An 18241-nucleotide genomic window follows, 5' to 3' on the forward strand; every position below is an offset into this window, starting at 1 on the left:
AGTTTGGTTCTTTGCTACCAAGAAAGCTTCTTAAAGCCTCCGAAGACAAGAAAATGACTCTCACCAATGGGAACCACCAACTCAGCCCACAACTCACACAAGACAGTAGCTACCACTCGGAAATGGAGAACCTTTCACCCTCCAAAGGCTTAAACACACTCACACTAGGAGTCTTAATGAAGAACTCAAGAGAAAAGATGGTCTCAAGAGGCTTCAATGGAGAGGGAAGGTGATGAAATGGTGAAGGGAAAGAGGCAGCAGCCAAATAGCACCAGAAAGCTCTACGTAGGAGTAATATAATCTGACCTATGGCATTGTGCCCTTAAGCTTATATAGCCCACTTAATTAATCACACGGTATTAATAATAATAGCTACGCTTAGCCTTTAAATCTCAAATTTGGGATTCTGAACCTAGCCATTTTCTAGGAATTATCATATTTTTATTTTATTTTTCGCAGTACCTTTCCAGTATGCGTTTTTCCATAGCCAATATCAGTTCTGGCACTAGTTCTCATTATTTTAGCTTGAAACTTGAAATCACAGTCCTATATATTATTCTAGGAATATTCATGCACTTATTATAATTTTCTAGGATACTTCATCGGTACGCACTTATACTGAGTAGCAGAACCGGTATCTGAACTTTTCGTCAGAAAAGTGACTTTCAACATTATAAATAACTTACCATAATTATATAAGCCTTCTCATAATTATTAGGGTCAATTATAGAATTATTTTCTAATTTCTCACAATTAATTAATTAACTTCCTTTATTAACGATGCAAGTTCTTACAGTTTCAGATTTATTTTTTCTTATTTTGTTCTTTCTTTGGTGCCGGGATTTATGATCGTGTATGCTGTTTCAACATTCTTCCCTTAACCTTTTTGGTCGAGGTACATAGCTTGGACTAGTTGACCAGTCTTTTTGACTGTCTTACCGAGATCTTGACTTATAAGGATTGCTGCTTTCCTCTTTTAATTTTGGTTGTATTCCTGCACTTGCCCCCTAGTCCGTCAGTCGGGAAATCTGGGTTGTCGGGCCGTATTACTTTAATTCAAGTATCTTTATGTCGAAATACTGACTTGCTTTTGCAATTTTCCTTTTTGCTGATTTGAGGATCTTTGAGATCCCTTTTCACTGATGTTGCGGGGTTTTGTTCCCGATTCTTCACATGTTTCGTTTGCATAGTTGAATTTCTCCTTTCTATAATTAACCCAGTTTTATATACTGTAGCTTTATTTATTTGAGCTCAGCTTTGCCAGAATCTCATTGTGATATCGTCTTCTGTTTCAACCCGGCTGTGCAAACCGTGTCTTTCACAAATTTTGACTTGATCAGAATCATTCACCTTTTTGAGTCAGGCTTGCATTGTCGTGACGTTCAGACGGAACAGGGTGAGACTTCCGCTGAATGTAGTTCTATTGTCGGGTTCTTACCCAGCTCTTCTTATCTTATGTTTCTGACGCTTTTCATCCATTTCATGCCTTTGGATGATTTTTTCTTATACTCGCATCTTGAGTTTTATGCCTCCCTGATAACTTAGATATATTCTTCTAAGTATTTCAGGTTTATTGGTTTGCCGAGTTGCTTGAGGTCTTTAGCATTTTTCAACACTTCTAAGCATTTGGCACTTTCTTGATTTGATAGGCAGATTTTGCATATCTGTTATTTAGGTTTGTAACTTAGACAATTTTCTAAGTACTTCAAACCTTGTTAAAAAATTTCTCTATCCGAGATGGATTATATCTGTAATTCAGATATCCTCCATCCAAGATAGGTTATCTTTGCAACTCGGATATACATTTCTCGAGTTCTTATTCATTGACCTGGCCGGGTCAAAAAGCATTATACGAATTTCACTTTTTGTCACTCTCTGTGACGCATGTTTGTTTTAACTTAAAATTTTGTCAAGTCAGCATTGATGAAGATGATCATTGTCGCCTTCAATCATGACCTAGGTTTCCTAACCCGGTACTATCCAAGGTAAAAGCAGTATTGTCACATGTCCCACTTGGGTCTTTCGACTTTAGTACGGAGCATTTCGACTTGATCAGAGTCAGCATGACAAATTGTGCTTGTATATCAGATTTTATATTGATGCATCATAAACATGGATTTTAGTACCGTGGTTTCATAATATTCAACTCGGCTTTTGCCTGAGTTTCAATTTCAAAGGCGTCATGATGACTTGATTAGTGTCGCCTATGAAGCACCGACACTTCAAAAACCCTGACGTGTCGTGTCCGACACTTCCCGACACTCTCCAACACTCTGACACTCCAACTCGTATTATAAAAATTCAAAAAAATGTTCAAAGGTTATGTTGCGTTGAGTTTTTAGTTCCAACTATTAGATTCGTTGGATTACAATTACCATTTTATTGAGTTTAATATAAATATTTGGGATATCTTATGTTTCTTTGCAAAATTGATGAATATTAGAAGTTTAGTTTCATTTTTTTGTTAAATTATTGAATATTAAATATAATGTACACTACATAAATTAAAAATATCATTTAATAGCAAAACGTGTCCTAACGTGTCGAAATCTAACATTTTTTAGAATTAACGTGTTGGAGTGTCGTGTCGTATCGTGTCACGTGTCTCGTGTCGGTGTCGATGCTACATAGAGTGTCGCTTCAATCTTCCCTCTTAAATCTTAGTTTAGTTTGGATTACAGAAGCGTCCTCCCGCTTTCCCTGAACCAGGCTTGATGTCGCATGCATGCATTATTCTTATATTTGAACCCGTATTGCAATCCGTCTTCCATTTTATATCTTGGATTTATATTTATCTTGGATTGAATCTCGCCATATTCGTCTTCATTTTATTTTCGATTTGTACCTCGGATCTTTATTTCTATCTCGAATTGGATTTCTCCATATCCGTCTTCATTTTATTTCCGATTTGTTACCTCATATCTTTATTTCTATCTCGGATTGGATCTCGCCATATCCGTCTTCATTTTATTTCTGATTTGCACCTCAGATCTTTATTTCTGTCTCGGATTGGATCTCGCCATATCCGTCTTCATTTTATTTCTGATTTGCACCTCAGATCTTTATTTCTGTCTCGGATTGGATCTTGCCATATCCGTCTTCATTTTATTTCCGATTTGTACCTCAGATCTTTATTTCTATCTCGGATTGGATCTCGCCATATATGTGTTCATCTTTTATGATTGATTGACTTTATTTAATAAACCATTTATATCTTGGAGGGCCGGTCTTCATTCTGACTTGGCTTTTTTTGTCAATGCCTTATATTTAAGGAGACACATTTTGTCTCTTTGAATTGCATTGCTGCTTCTTCTTGAATGGCTTTTTAATTTGGGCCCCACTTCTTTTGTGGTGCCTTTTTATATGAACACGACTTCATTTGTCGTGGTCTTTTAATTGGAGTTGGCTTTCTTCACAATCAACAAGAGTGAAATGTCGATATCTTGATTTTAATTTCGAGGAGGCAGTATTGGCCTTTTTTCTCGAGCCCGGCTTCTTTTGCCTCGACTCTACTTTCAACTTGGCTTCTTTTGCCTAAGTCTCATATCCATCTTTAATTGGAGCTCGAAATTTTGATCGGGACTTTTTCTCACCTCGGCTCTCTGGCCAAATCTTATATAGGCGGATTTCCTTTCTTATTTGAATGGATCTGAATCTCCTTATTTCTTGAGGGGATGTCCACACCACCTGTTTAATTATTCCTTGCATTGTAATAAAGTATAAAGAAAGCAATTAGCAATAATTTTGATTCAATCAATAATCAATAATTTTCCAGTTGCAATCAGCAATCAATGATAATTTAATCAGCAAATTATAATTGACCATATTTTATGCTATATGATCTAATTGAGCACCCATCATAAAGCTCCATGCTCCTCAATTTTCTTGATCTTCATTTATACTCCATAAAACATAGGGAACGTGGCCTCATGGTGAAACATGATGCTCCTTTTTTCATGATAATATCTGTCGACCTGCTTTTGCCGACATATAATACTAAACGCATTCATAACAATGTTGACCAGCTTTCAAAATTATACATCTCGCATATCAATGCTTAAGGAAATTTCACAGCATATGAGAATTTGGTCAAGCAAGAAGTCATATAAAATGACGATAGTAATTGTCGGGATATAAAAGTAAGGAAAAGAATGTTTTCTTGTTATTTTGTACCATCCTGCTTGCAATAAAGGACGGTTCCTGTAGTGGAAGTAACATAAACCCGCTCGAGTCTTTTTAATTTGGGCCCATTGGCATGGTTCCTGCGTGTTATTCTTGATCCCGGCTCTGGTTATGATGTCGAACTGTCATATTTATTGAAGCCTGATCCCGGCTTTGGTAATGACTTGGCCGAGATGCTTATTATTGGATGTTATTCAATCCAACTCCTCTGTATTCTACATATCAATTACCCATCTTTTGTTTGGGAAAATTGTTATTGGTTACCAATCAATAATATCTACTTGAGTAGATTGTGTCGGTATAATATCTCGACAATTAAAAATAAATGAGAGAAAATATCTCCTTATCTCACTTGTATTTCCAAAGCCAGTGTTCCATGAGCTTTATTGACAACAGTATTGCCACTCTTGGTGCTACCATGAAGCACTTTGATTTATTGTATTTGCTATAAGAAGGAAAATTCAATTGCAACCACAAGGACACCAGGTCCCGCAAGCAATGGTTCAACAATATATATTAAATAATGTTTAAACAATGTCTCTCAATTTAAGATGCACCAATAATAATATATACTATAAACCAAAGTTAGAAAATGCCACGTGTATATATATATACATATATATATATATATATATATATATATATATATATATATATATATATATATTAAAGGTTGTATTAAATATATTATGTCAATCAAGAAAAATCTTTGATTTTTCCACAGATTATTCCGAAAGCATTCAATTTAATCAGGTTTTAATCAAATGTTGTATTAAATACATTAAGCCAATCAAGACAAATCTTTAATTTGTCCACGGATTACTCCCAAATCATTCAATTTAATCAGGTTTTAATCAAAGGCTGTATTAAATACATTATGCCAATCATTACAAAATTTTGATTTGTCCACAGATTACTCCCAAAGCATTCAATTTAATCAATAGTGCAATATTAATAAAATTGAAAAATAGGATAATATCAAATATTTTGAATAATATGCTAAGATCAAGGCTGCTTAGCTTTTTGGTGGGTCTGATCAGATTATGAGAGCAAAACCTTCTCATTGAAGCCATAGCCGCGCGGGGCTGGAGTGATAAGCTTTTCACATTGTTGTGCACTTTGTGCTTTCAGGATCCAATAACATTAAAATTTATATTTTTTCCGTAGTCCCGATCCCGGCCACGTTCTCGGTCTTGATCTCGGCCATGATCAACGGTAACAGTAATGGTCACAATTCCAATCTCGGCTTCGTCATGCTTGCTGAAGCAATTGCGAGCTATAATCGGCCTTGAACAGTTGATGAGTTTTGTTTTTGTACTTTACGCTCATCGTATTAGGATTTGGATGTGGCGGAAGTTGCTGTGCTTTCACCACTATTGAGTAGGAATCAAATTTTATCGTTCCCCACAAACGGCGCCAATGTTACGATCTGATAGATCGTGAATGTCCAATCAGAGTTTGGTAATTTAATATTGGATCTGTTTGCCCTCTCTCAGGTACCTATAGGAGAGGTACCCTAAAGATAAGCAGATCACTGTGCACTATAATATAATGACATAGTCAAGGCGTGAGGTGTGTGCACAGTGACAAGCTAAGATAGAGGGTTTAGAGTTTGTGTACCTTATTGGTTTAACCCTTTATTTATAGATAAGTTACCTGGCAAGAGCGGATTTTTGGGCCTCTTAAGAGTATTGGGGGTCCAATTTTTGATTCATTGCTGCTGTAGTAGGATTAGTATAATTAAGGAATATTTTCTTAATCCCTTCTTAGTTGTTAGCCCTATTTGGGCCTTCTAGAATATGAGCTGCTTAGCTGTCTATATAGGATCGTCATTAATAAAAGATTCCCTTCCTGTTTATGCTGTCATTTATTGGACCTTCTAGAATATAGGTCTTTGTCAGGTCCATAATAAGAGTAATATATGATATTTATACTTTATCCTTCTATATCTTTGCTATCATGTCCAACAAACGGTCCCTAAATCTAATGATGTCCAAAAATTGAGAAGACAAAATTCAATTTATAAATGATGGACCAATAAATAGTCAATCGATGACATACTCTTTCGATACATCGTTGTGGTCATGTTCAAGGTATTCTTCTTGCTTTAATATATTTATCCAATGAAGAAAATAAGCACTTTGTTCTCGAGTATCTGATATTAAAAGAACATGTTTTCCAATTCATAAGAAAATTAGATGGAAAGCAAATCATCGACTATCTTTTTCTTTAATGTTTTTTTTTATCTGTAACACCTTTTAAAGTCTTTTTTTTTTTTTTGAAAATATTCCAATCGGTTCATTGCTTCGCAACTAATCCGATTCGGGGCGGGTCCAGGATTAAGACTTTAAACCCTTCCCAAAGGTGGTACTGGGGAGATTCGAACACATGCCCTTTTAAACTTTCTTTATTTGATAGTTATTTCTTGACTTTCTTTACATTCCTTTATGATTTCGTCAACCCAATTATTATTATTTGATATTCATATGTCTCTTTTCTTTTTTATCTTTTGTCTTCACTACCTTTCAAATTTTCTTTATTCGACAATCACTTTTTTTAATTTAATTACATCATTTTTCGATAATTCTAGACCTAACATTTTCTCCCTTTTAATAAAAAGATTTTCCATTGCTAGATTGATTTTTCTATTGCTTGTTTCTACTATACAAATGTTTTTTTCTTCATAATTAACAATCCACTCACATGTCTAAGAAAAGAAAAGGCACTGCATGATCATCAATACCTTATGAATTTAAATCTATTTGCCATTTTATAAATCAAATTTGAGAAAAGATGAAGAGTTTATAAGGGCAATAAATGAATTTGATAAACGTTAGTGGTTAAAAACATCAATATGTTGTATATATGGGGAAGATTTCGATATTTAAATGTATGCAAGACAATGTTAGCATTATCAAGCGAAGTAAGGTTCTACGTGTCCTACGAGATTTGGCTAGCAAGAACAACACTAGTTTTACCTTGGGTAATAAGTTAAAGGTGTTAAGCATGCACAAACATATGAGATATACAAGCTTTTTCCATGCCGACGCCTTTATCACAACACTTTATAGAACGGGTACTTTGGAATCCCTTTCCAGCCTTGCATCATGGGCAAACTTAGACTTTCATAAAAAAGAAAATCATTAAGGATTGTTAAATAATTTACCAATCCCATATAGTTTGAATGCGTTTGATCAAGCGGATCCACCATTTATTTACTAGAGGTGGCAAAGCGGGTCTCCCGCTCCGCCTAATGTTTTCTTGAAAGTTTTTTTTTTCTTTCATTTTTATTATTTAATTATAATTTTAATATTTTCTTCAGTTTGTGATGTTGCACTTTCTTTTATATATTTTTTAATTTTATTACACTAGTGTACTTTTTCATTTATTATTCATTTGATAATGTAGCACCGTCATTTCTCAAAATTAATGGTCAATTTTTTATCTGTAAGAAATTATTAGGTTAATAACTTTTTGCTTTACTATGTATTTTTCTTTATTTTTAAATTACATCTTATTCATACATTTAGCTCAAACAAAAAATAATTAAAATTAACCGTAAAAATAATAACATTTTAGCTTTCTAAAATTGAGAGAAACTTTTTTTTTACTTTCAAATCAATTTTTATTCTCACGTACGCATGTAATTGCACTTAATGCTATTATTTTTACTTTCCTTCTCTTTATTCTTTTTAGCCTTCTCAACCTTCTCTTTAGGGGCTTAATCATCAGTATTGCCCACTACTTTTATGTTCGATAGTATTTCTTATGACATGTTTTGAACCCACAAAATCCACCCCTAACTCTAATTACATGTGTACATGAAATTAGAGATTGATTTGAATAAAAAGGAATCGAATTTTGCATTTCTTACAGGAGTAATGTGCCCTAGGACTATTTACTTAAGTAAATGGTCCCAGGATGAATAAGATTTTGACATGTGTAAATTTGGTGTCACTGGTGGAGCTTGTCTTGTCAAACGCGATCAAATTGTATCATATTGTCCATAGATTTGAAACTATATCATTTTGGTAATTTTTATTAAAACTATATTATTTTGGTCAGTCAACTTGATTTCTGCAATGGTTTATTGTCTTGTCGACCAGGGAAAAAAATAATGGTTTATTGTCTTTTCTAAAGAATATTGTGTTACTGTGTACGTATTAGGGATTCATACCCCAATCGTCTTGTCATTTTATAACCGCTTCAAATGTTGATCAGTTGATCGATTGATTACAAAGTCTACGAGGGCCGACACATTAAAGTAAAAAAAAAAAAAAAAAGCTATTTTTTTATCCCTAACAAACAAATACTGTTCTCACTTTTGTCCATTTCATAAAATAAAAAACTCATATTAATCATTTTTGAGGGACTAAATTTGATATATATTGAATTTATGAGGGACTATATTTTTAAAGAATTGAAATTGTAGAGGGATCAAAAAGTGATTTCTTTTTTGTAAGGGATGAAAGTGAGGACCATATTTTTTTTTAGGGATCTAAAATGAGCTTTACTCAAAAAATAAAAAATAAAATACTACAATTCGGCCTTACTTTTATGGTTATATTCATAACTTGAAATTTTATTTTATTATATATGTATATACACAATGTCAAATTACCAACCAAAAAAAAAAAAATGTACGCAATGCGTCTTTGCGAATATATGTAATTCACTACTAAAAAAACTCTATTATCGACGAAATTTATCAACGAAAAATATTCCGTCAAAGATAGTTACGGAATTTTTGACAGAAATATAATTCCGTTTGAAATAGGGACGGAAAAAATTTTCATTGAATTTTGAGACGGAAATGTGCAACGGAAAATAAATACCGTTGAAATTTTCTGTCAAAAATTTATCATATAATTTTTGTAATCGAAAATTATTGACGGACAACAAATTTCGTTGATAATTACAACGGAATATTTATTCGGTTGAAAATTTCAACGGAGTTTTTTCGTTGAAATTTGAAACGGCATAATATTCCGTTGAAAATTCAAACGGAATTTTTTTTCTGTCGAAAAATGCAACGGATTTTTCTGTCGAAACTTTCAACGGAATATTTCCGTCAAAAATAGAAACGGAACTTTGGTCCGTTGAAACTTTCAACGAAATTTTGGTATTTTTCCGTTGAAAATTTTCAAGTAATGCAAGTAGTCATGACTATACATAACTAGAAGTGTTGAAGTAATGGATGAAGTTATGAGTATACAAAAATGATACTCAGATGTACTCACATGAAAATGGATATGAAAGTAAATATGTTGCTAACTATTAGCGTAGCTTTCTGCTATAGGTCTCATTGTATTAGACTCTAGCTTTTATAAATGTGTTAGTGAACTTCTGAGTTAGTTAGAGTAGTGACAGCTGTAAGCTAAGTGTGTGACAGCTGTAAGCTTCAATGCTGAGTCACAGTTTATAGTTTGTATATATATCATCTTGTATCTGAAACGTATGGTAACTTTTCATTCTTCAATAATACAAATGGGTTCTTTTCAGATTGCTCTCTTCTCTCTCTCTCTCTCTCTCAGATCTTCTTCTCTCTTCTCCATGCAACTCTCAGATTTCTAATACTAACATATCCCTGTAATCTTTATTCAAATAAGCTTCAAACAAAAGAAAAATACTCGGGACTTGACATAATTCATCGTATAAATGGCACACACGTCAAAGCCCGATGAGGGACAAAACCTCCTAAGCGCAGACTTGCTGGAAGCCCTCAATAGTAGAATTAAACAATATAAAAAATGAAATCAACGAAAATAAGGGCAACATGAGTCATATGCAATTATTAACGTATATGATACTGATCTTAGTAGAATAAAGCAACAACAGACGCAACTGTCCCAGACATCATCATCTTACATGAATTTATTTAAGTGAGAGATAGAGAAATGAAATTTCCACCTTTTAGCAACCCCAGAAGTTCTATGACTACAACGGTGAATTTATAGTGTAGGTGGGTGGGCTTGCATGATTCTTTACTTTAACCATTTTATGTTGGTGCAAAGTGTATTCTTAAATGACTCGTGAGAGATAATGACTTATTAGTGTCAAAATTTCAACGGTTTTTGATTTTTTTTTTATCAAAAATTGCAACGGAATTTTATCCGTTGAAAATAACAACGGAATAATTTTTTCGTTGAAAATTCCAATAAAATCTTGGTCCGTTGATACTTTCAACGGAATTTTGGTCTTTTTCTGTCAAATATATGTAATTGAAGAATATTTCTGCAAATATATGTAATTGAAGAATTATTTTTCAAAGCATGGTGATACAATTTGTAAAGAGATTATCATGAGTTACTGAGTGCATATTTGTGAAGAAGAAAAAAATATTGCGTGTTTAAAAAAGTTGCCGATATCGATTTTCAATTCGAGATGTTTTTTTTTTTTTTTTTCCTGAATTTATGTTTTTTTCTGAAAACCTACTCTTTGGAGTGAATCCTTATTTTGGAATATCAATATATTTTCAAAATATTATTACATTATAAATGATAATTTTGTATATCAAAATATTTTACAAATTTCTTGACTAAATTAACGTCATTTAATGGCAAATTATTGTCATTTGACGACAAATTTAAATCACTCATTTTTTAAAGAATAAATATACGTACCGAAATTATTTTGACCACCCAACTAGGGTTTACTCTACTTTTTTGACATTGCGGAAACGAAAAGTGTTTGTTTACTATAGGAAGGAAATGATTATCGCAAATCAGTACTGTTATTTTTAAAAGTTAATATTTTTTAAAATATTTTTAAATCACATATTACACATAATTAACTTTCCAAGAAAAAAGTTAATATTTTTAAAATATATTTTTTTTATTTAATTTTATCTCTTATATATATATATATATGGGAGGGTAGTTCAGATCATTAAAAAAGATAGGTGAAAATTGTTCAAAGGAAACTAATTAAACTTAGTTATTTTTGGTTCATAAAAACCAAATCAATTTCTAATGTTTTATTTCCCTAATATACATTAAGAGAAAAATATTAAGACACAACTTTGTATCATTTTAAATGAAATTATTATATTTTTGTAGTTTTTTACCTTCTTTCTCCTCTACAATAACCTCTCTTTCTCTCTCCTCCTAATTTTGTGAAGGAGAAAAAAAAAATCAAAAACTATTAAGTATATCTCAAAACTCAGTATTTCCACTTAAAATTACATAAAATTGTATCTTTTAATTAAAACGACATATATTTTTCTCTAATATTAATATCTTCTAAGGAAAAGAATACAAATCTCCGGTTTGGACATTGGAGGGAGGCTTTCCATTGTAGACAAAATATGAAAATAAAGAGGGAAAAAAAATTAGTAAAGAAAGCAGAAAGCAAATTAAGTTGCAAGCATATACTTATTTATAGTTCACCAATCACCAACTTCCGGTTTTGACCCAAAAAATGATAGTCTTACCAATCTAAATTGCATGCGTGATGCATGTGCTTTGCTAGCTTGCTCTCTAGAAAATAGAAATGAAAATGAAAATACACTGCAACAAGTGGCACACAAGCAATAACAAGGAATAACAAAGGACAAATTCTTGAACAAAAAAACCACAAAGAAAGAAACGCGCTGTTGGAGAGAATTCAATGCGCCCGCATGTTATCAATTAAAAGTTCGTTGGGGTGGTTGTATCAGCTATCCTCCTCTCACCCATATATTCTCTCTCTTCCCAAGGCACACCCTTTATAACCATGCCATCTTCCATTGTGTTGCCACCCAATATTCTTCTTCTACCATTTGTTTCTTATTCATATTTCAAGGCAAACACACATTTAGCTCTCTTCTAAACTTGAGTTCATTACCATAAAGTTTTCCCTTTCATAACCAAAAACCAAATCCACTCTCTTTTTTTATTTAATATTTCTTTTCTTTTCTTTTGGGTATTGTCTTCTATTGCTTCATACAAAACAAACTCAATAAGCCCACTATCAAACACCCTCTATGGCAGATCAGAGGAATCATCAAAACCCTGATTCCAAAACCATTTCTGTTGAAACCCCACAAGAAAGAAGGAAACTTCCAAACTTTCTGCTCTCAGTGAAACTCAAGTATGTGAAACTTGGGTACCACTGCTTAATCTCAAGTGCTAAGTACCTTGTCCTCATACCCCTTATTGGTGTAGCTTCAGCTCATGCATCAACACTTTCAATCCAAGATGTTATCCAATTATGGGAAAATCTCAAGTTCAATGTTGTATCACTGACTCTATGTTTAAGTCTCATAGTATTCCTTGCCACCCTTTACTTCATGAGCCGTCCAAGAGGTATATACTTGGTGGATTATGCATGTTACAAGCCACACCAAGATAACACATGTACAAGGGAAATTTTCATGGAAAGATCTGGTTTGACAGGGACATTCACAGAGGAGAATCTGTCCTTTCAGAGAAAAATACTTGAAAGGTCTGGTTTGGGACAAAAGACTTACTTGCCACCAGCAGTGTTGAGTAAACCACCAAATCCATGTATGGCTGAAGCAAGGAAAGAAGCTGAGGAAGTTATGTTTGGAGCCATTGACCAGCTTCTTGAAAAAACTGGTGTCAAGGCTAAGGATATTGGTATTTTGGTTGTGAATTGCAGCTTGTTCAATCCAACACCATCTCTCTCTGCCATGATTGTTAATCACTACAAGTTAAGAGGGAATATCCTAAGCTATAATCTTGGTGGCATGGGTTGCAGTGCTGGCCTTATCTCTATAGACCTTGCCAAGCAACTCCTCCAGGTTAAATATTTGCACTTCTCTTTTCATTAATATATATATTTTTCAAATTTTTTATAAATTAAAATCATTCACTAATTCATCCTTCTTAATAGGTTTCTTTATAATATAATCCCAAGATCAATAATATATATATATATATATATATTTGCAAATTCAGTATACGATTTCCATGTTAGTCTGTGATTTATATATATATTTGCAGATTTGCAAATTCAGTATATACTAATATGGAAATCATATATATATATATATATATATATATATATATATATATATATATATATATATATATATATATTGTTTTTTTACAATGAATGTAGATAAGTTATCTGTTTTGAACCCATAGCGATGTTGTTTTGGGACAAAAATCAAGGCGCTTTTATAATTATAATTTATTATAAGACTATAATAGTCTTTATTATTATAATTTTTTAATCTTTCAACCTAAAATGACCTTGTTTTGAAAGTGAATATAGATAATTTATCTGCATTAACTATAGAAATACTAAAGCATATATATATTAATTTGAGTAGACGGAGCTTGAGAAATATTTTTCTCATATATATTAATTTGCAATTCAGTATATGATTTCCATGTTAGTATGTGATTTATTACATTGCTTCCTCGCGAGGACATGTTGCATGCCATGAACTGGGCATGTAGTCCATTTTTATAGCAGCTTCTGTACTGAGAAATTATTACATATATACCCATTGAGCTAGAGTAGACAACAAATCCGTATTCATAGTTCAAGTTGGTGGCAGTTTTGTTAGGTTAGCCAACCTCATTAATACACTCCCAAGTTCCAACCGACCAAGTATCCCAAAGATGTATATATATATGCCAACAAACCCATTTATATATAATCATAATCTTTGATAATCCATAATAATAACCGGATCCAAAGCCTTTCCATGATGACATGTGATTCTTTTAAGTTCTTTAAGGAATTGTCCCTCGAATATGTTATCTAAAATGACTGTGTCTGTAAGTGCATCTTAATCATTGACTTACAAATCATTGATTGTCTTTTTATGACTCTCTACCCAACATTTTTTATATCTCTCATCTCTTATCAATGTTGATTTGTTTATAATCAGTCAAAATATTTTTGCATCATCTAATTATGTTAAATAACAAATGAGATGATAAACTTCTTGTATTCTTTATGGTTATCTTGAGATAGCTAGACAAGAAAATTTAAGAGCAAAGCTAAAGTATTGAAAATATGTAGGTACATCCCAACTCTTATGCCTTGGTAGTGAGCATGGAGAACATCACTTTAAACTGGTATTTTGGCAACAATCGTTCAATGCTAGTCTCAAATTGTCTCTTCAGAATGGGTGGAGCTGCAATCCTTCTCTCAAACAGGTCTAGTGATCGCCGCAAAGCCAAATACCAACTAGTCCACACTGTGCGTACACATAAAGGTGCAGATGACAAATCATATGGTTGTGTGTTCCAAGAAGAAGATGAAACAAAAACAATTGGCGTAGCACTTTCAAAAGACTTAATGGCTGTTGCTGGAGAAGCCCTCAAGGCAAACATCACAACACTTGGACCAATAGTCCTTCCTATGTCAGAGCAACTCCTGTTTTTTGCTACATTGGTTGCTAGGAAAGTGTTCAAGATGAAGATAAAGCCTTACATCCCAGATTTTAAGTTAGCTTTTGAGCACTTTTGCATTCATGCTGGAGGAAGAGCTGTGTTGGATGAATTGGAGAAAAATCTTGAACTCACTGATTGGCATATGGAACCTTCAAGGATGACACTTTATAGGTTTGGGAACACTTCTAGTAGTTCATTGTGGTATGAATTGGCATACACTGAAGCTAAGGGGAGGATCAAGAAGGGTGATAGGACTTGGCAAATTGCATTTGGTTCTGGTTTTAAGTGTAATAGTGCTGTGTGGCGTGCTTTGAGGACCATAAATCCAGCAAAGGAGAAGAATCCTTGGATGGATGAGATTCATGAGTTTCCTGTTCATGTGCCTAAAGTGGCAACTATTGGTTCTTAAATCAAGTGAACCCTTTTTTTTTTTTTTTGTATTGGGGAAGAGGTATAAATGGAAGAAACTTGTTTAAGGTCTTATAGTTGATCTTAGGAGATGTGATAAAATAGAAGAGAAAAGATGATTACTACTACATTAGCTCTGCCAGTTTCTTATAGTTCTTTGTAACAGTGTGTTGAAGTTAAAAGAGTGTGCATACAATTATTGCCCCTGTTGAATGTTTATTTCATTATTTTCTGTAAAATGCACCATTTGACTATTTAAAGGTACATAAATTGATTTTTAAGTTAAGTGTGGATGGAGCTTAGATCTATTAGAAGGTTTGATTAAAACAGTGATACTATTACTATCAATGACGTGGATCAATTGGCGGAAAATTGTCTAAATTAGTGGTATTAAATTTGAATTTCGAGTATATAGCTGTGCAAATTAATCCCCCCCCTCTTTTGTAATCCTACCTGTCTTGAATATAAATTAATCAGCACATGTTGATGATTTATTAAAAAAGAAAAAGAAAAAGGTGATACTGTTGGATATTAAAGTGATTGATTGGCTATAGCTAGTGCAATTTATTAATTAAATAAGCCGAGGAAAATTAACAATATATAGCTTCTATTTTAATTGATCAATCTCAAACAATTGGCATAATGAAGGGAACCTAGTATAGATTCTTAACACTTTAAAAAGCGTTAATAAGGATAATATATAGAACATCTCAATAAAAAGTGAGCACAAAAACCAGCAGTGCTTGTCTCTGCTTCCCCTTTAATTTCATAAAATTCACATTGGTTCATATTAAAGTGTTCTCACTTCGTTTGCAACTTTTTTAAATTTTGCGTAGTAAAAGATGGCACCTAATTTATATTGTGCCGAGCCCAAGGAGCATGTTTGGGTACAATCGTTTAGCAAAAGGAAACTTGATTATGCAAAGGGAAAAAAGACTATCATTTAAACCGATATAAGTTGTGTCATTTTAGATGATTTACACAAAGTATGACCAGTCATATTTTGTATAAATCTAAAAAGTTTTTTTTTTTTTCTCTCCTCAGTCACATCGTTTAATACAGCCTGATTCCTCTTCTGGCCCAATCAGCAAGTTAGGCCCAATCACTTCTCAACTACAAGCACAATCAACTAGAGCCACTTCAGATGAAGAATTTATTCAACCGACTAATCACAACAGAATAACAGAAAGATACTGATATTAGTTATTCTGTTATACTTATTGTTAAGCTCTATTTCGTTTGATTAGCTCCTAATGCTTGTGTATATATATTTAGCTGCTGTAGCCATTGGCAGTTAGTTTTTGCAATCTTTTCCTTTTCTGTTAATGAGAATGAAGTTCTCTTTCTCTTTTCCTCTGAGCTCCATTATGGTATCAGAGCTATCATAGCTCTGGTATCCGCTTCGATTTCTTGATTTTCTTTGGAATCTCCTTTTTCCTTAGTTGATTCGATCTCTTTCAATGGCTAATCAAGAACAGTTACCTCCGTTTCTTACCAATCCATCACATCCTCTCTTCCTCCATCCAAACGAGAATCCCTAACAGATTCTTGTTACTCCAGTTTTGAACGAACGCAATTATCATGGATGGGCGCGCTCTTTCTCCATGGCTTTGCGTGCCAAGAACAAGCTTAATTTCATAGCTGAAGATATGGTGATTCCAGTAGATGATGATCCAGAGTTCCAAGCCTGGGAACGTTGCAACACAATTGTTCTGGAATGGATACATAGATCCATTTCGCAGACAATTGCTCAATCCATCCTATGGATCGAAAGTGCATCTGATGCGTGGAAGGATCTTCGCAACAGGTTTGCACAATCAGACATGTTTAGAATTGCTGATTTGCAAGAAGAAATATGCAGGCTACAGCAAGGAGATAGATCTGTGTCAGAGTTTTTCACTCAGCTTAAGATACTGTGGGACGAGTTGAACATGCTTAAGCCATTACCTTCAGTTGTCATTCCCTGTGATTGCGGTGCAACAGCTCAAGTCAGGATCTATCGTGAACAAGATCACACGATTAGGTTTCTCAAAGGCCTTAATGAGCAATTTGCTCAGGTAAGGTCACAAATCATGATGATAGAGCCACTTCCTAATGTCGTTAAAGCTTTTTCTTTAGTTACACAACAAGAACGCCAGTTCCATTCAGAAGACAACCAGAATATTTCCAGCAATGCACAGGCTCTGGCTGTGATGAATAATCGAAGGAATACCTATCATACCTATGATAATATTCGTGATGACCGAAGGAGTACCTATGATGATGTGCGTGGAGGACGCACTTTCAGAGGAAGAGGAGGACGTGGATCTTTCAACAGAGGACCAAACAACAAACTGTGCACTCATTGCAATAGGACTAATCACACAATTGAAACCTGTTACCAACTTCATGGATTTCCACCTGGCTACACACCTAGTTTTAAGAGAGGCATGGCCAATAATGCTTCTGCACAACATGACTCCAATCCTCAAGATCAGCCACTTCAGAATTTTAGTTTGACTCAAGATCAATATCAGCAGATATTGAATCTCTTGCAGAAGTCAAACAATGCCAATAGTGGAAATACTCAATCACATTCAGCCAATGCTGTCCTTGTTTCCAATTCCACCACAGCCAATACTCAGATCACACAGCCAGGTATTTCTGGTACCAATTGGATCATCGATACAGGTGCAACCGACCATATCTCTTCCAATAGCTCTCATTTTTCTTTTTTCCGTAAAATTGAACCTACCTCAATCACTTTACCTGATGGTTCGAATATTATTACTTCAACTTCTGGTTCTGTACGTATTTTCCCTACACTCACCCTCACTGATGTATTATATGTTCCACAATTTCACATTAACCTTCTTTCAGTCTCAAAACTTTTAAAAACCAATTGCTATTCCATTGTATTTGAAAAGTTTCACTGTTTGATTCAACAGAAAACATCCAGCTACCTGAGGACGATTGGTTTTGCTGAACAGTATGATGGACTGTATGTAGTCAGAAGCAACTTGGACCATACAACTTCATCTGCAAAAGCTGATACCCTAGTAGCAAAAGTACCTTTAAACTGTAGCCCTGTTTGTAATAGTTCAAAGTCTGTTAATAATAGTGTGCATAGTGATGAGTCACTCTTATGGCACAGAAGATTAGGACACATCTCTCAAAAGGTTTCCAAATGTATGTCAATTCATTTTCCCTTTATTCCTTCTGCACACATTGAACCATGTGATACCTGCCATTATGCAAAGCAAAGAAAACTTTCCTTTTCATTGAGTGAGACCAAAACCACTATTATATTTCAACTCTTG

General features: G+C 33.7%; 1 protein-coding gene across 1 annotated transcript; it reads left to right on the plus strand.

Moving 5' to 3' along the window:
- Window positions 1-11927: 11927 nt before the first annotated feature.
- LOC133308876 (3-ketoacyl-CoA synthase 11-like) lies at window positions 11928-15228 on the plus strand. Its single transcript, XM_061509609.1, has 2 exons — window positions 11928-12925; window positions 14161-15228. Exons 1-2 carry the CDS (start codon window positions 12146-12148, stop codon window positions 14941-14943), a joined length of 1563 nt encoding a protein of 520 aa, XP_061365593.1. The 5' UTR covers window positions 11928-12145; the 3' UTR covers window positions 14944-15228.
- The last annotated feature ends 3013 nt before the right edge of the window (window positions 15229-18241 follow it).

This window comes from Gastrolobium bilobum, unplaced genomic scaffold, assembly GCF_033153095.1.
Source record: "Gastrolobium bilobum isolate Gb01-03AN ecotype WA unplaced genomic scaffold, APGP_CSIRO_Gbil_v1 utg13041, whole genome shotgun sequence".
NCBI lineage: Eukaryota > Viridiplantae > Streptophyta > Magnoliopsida > Fabales > Fabaceae > Gastrolobium > Gastrolobium bilobum.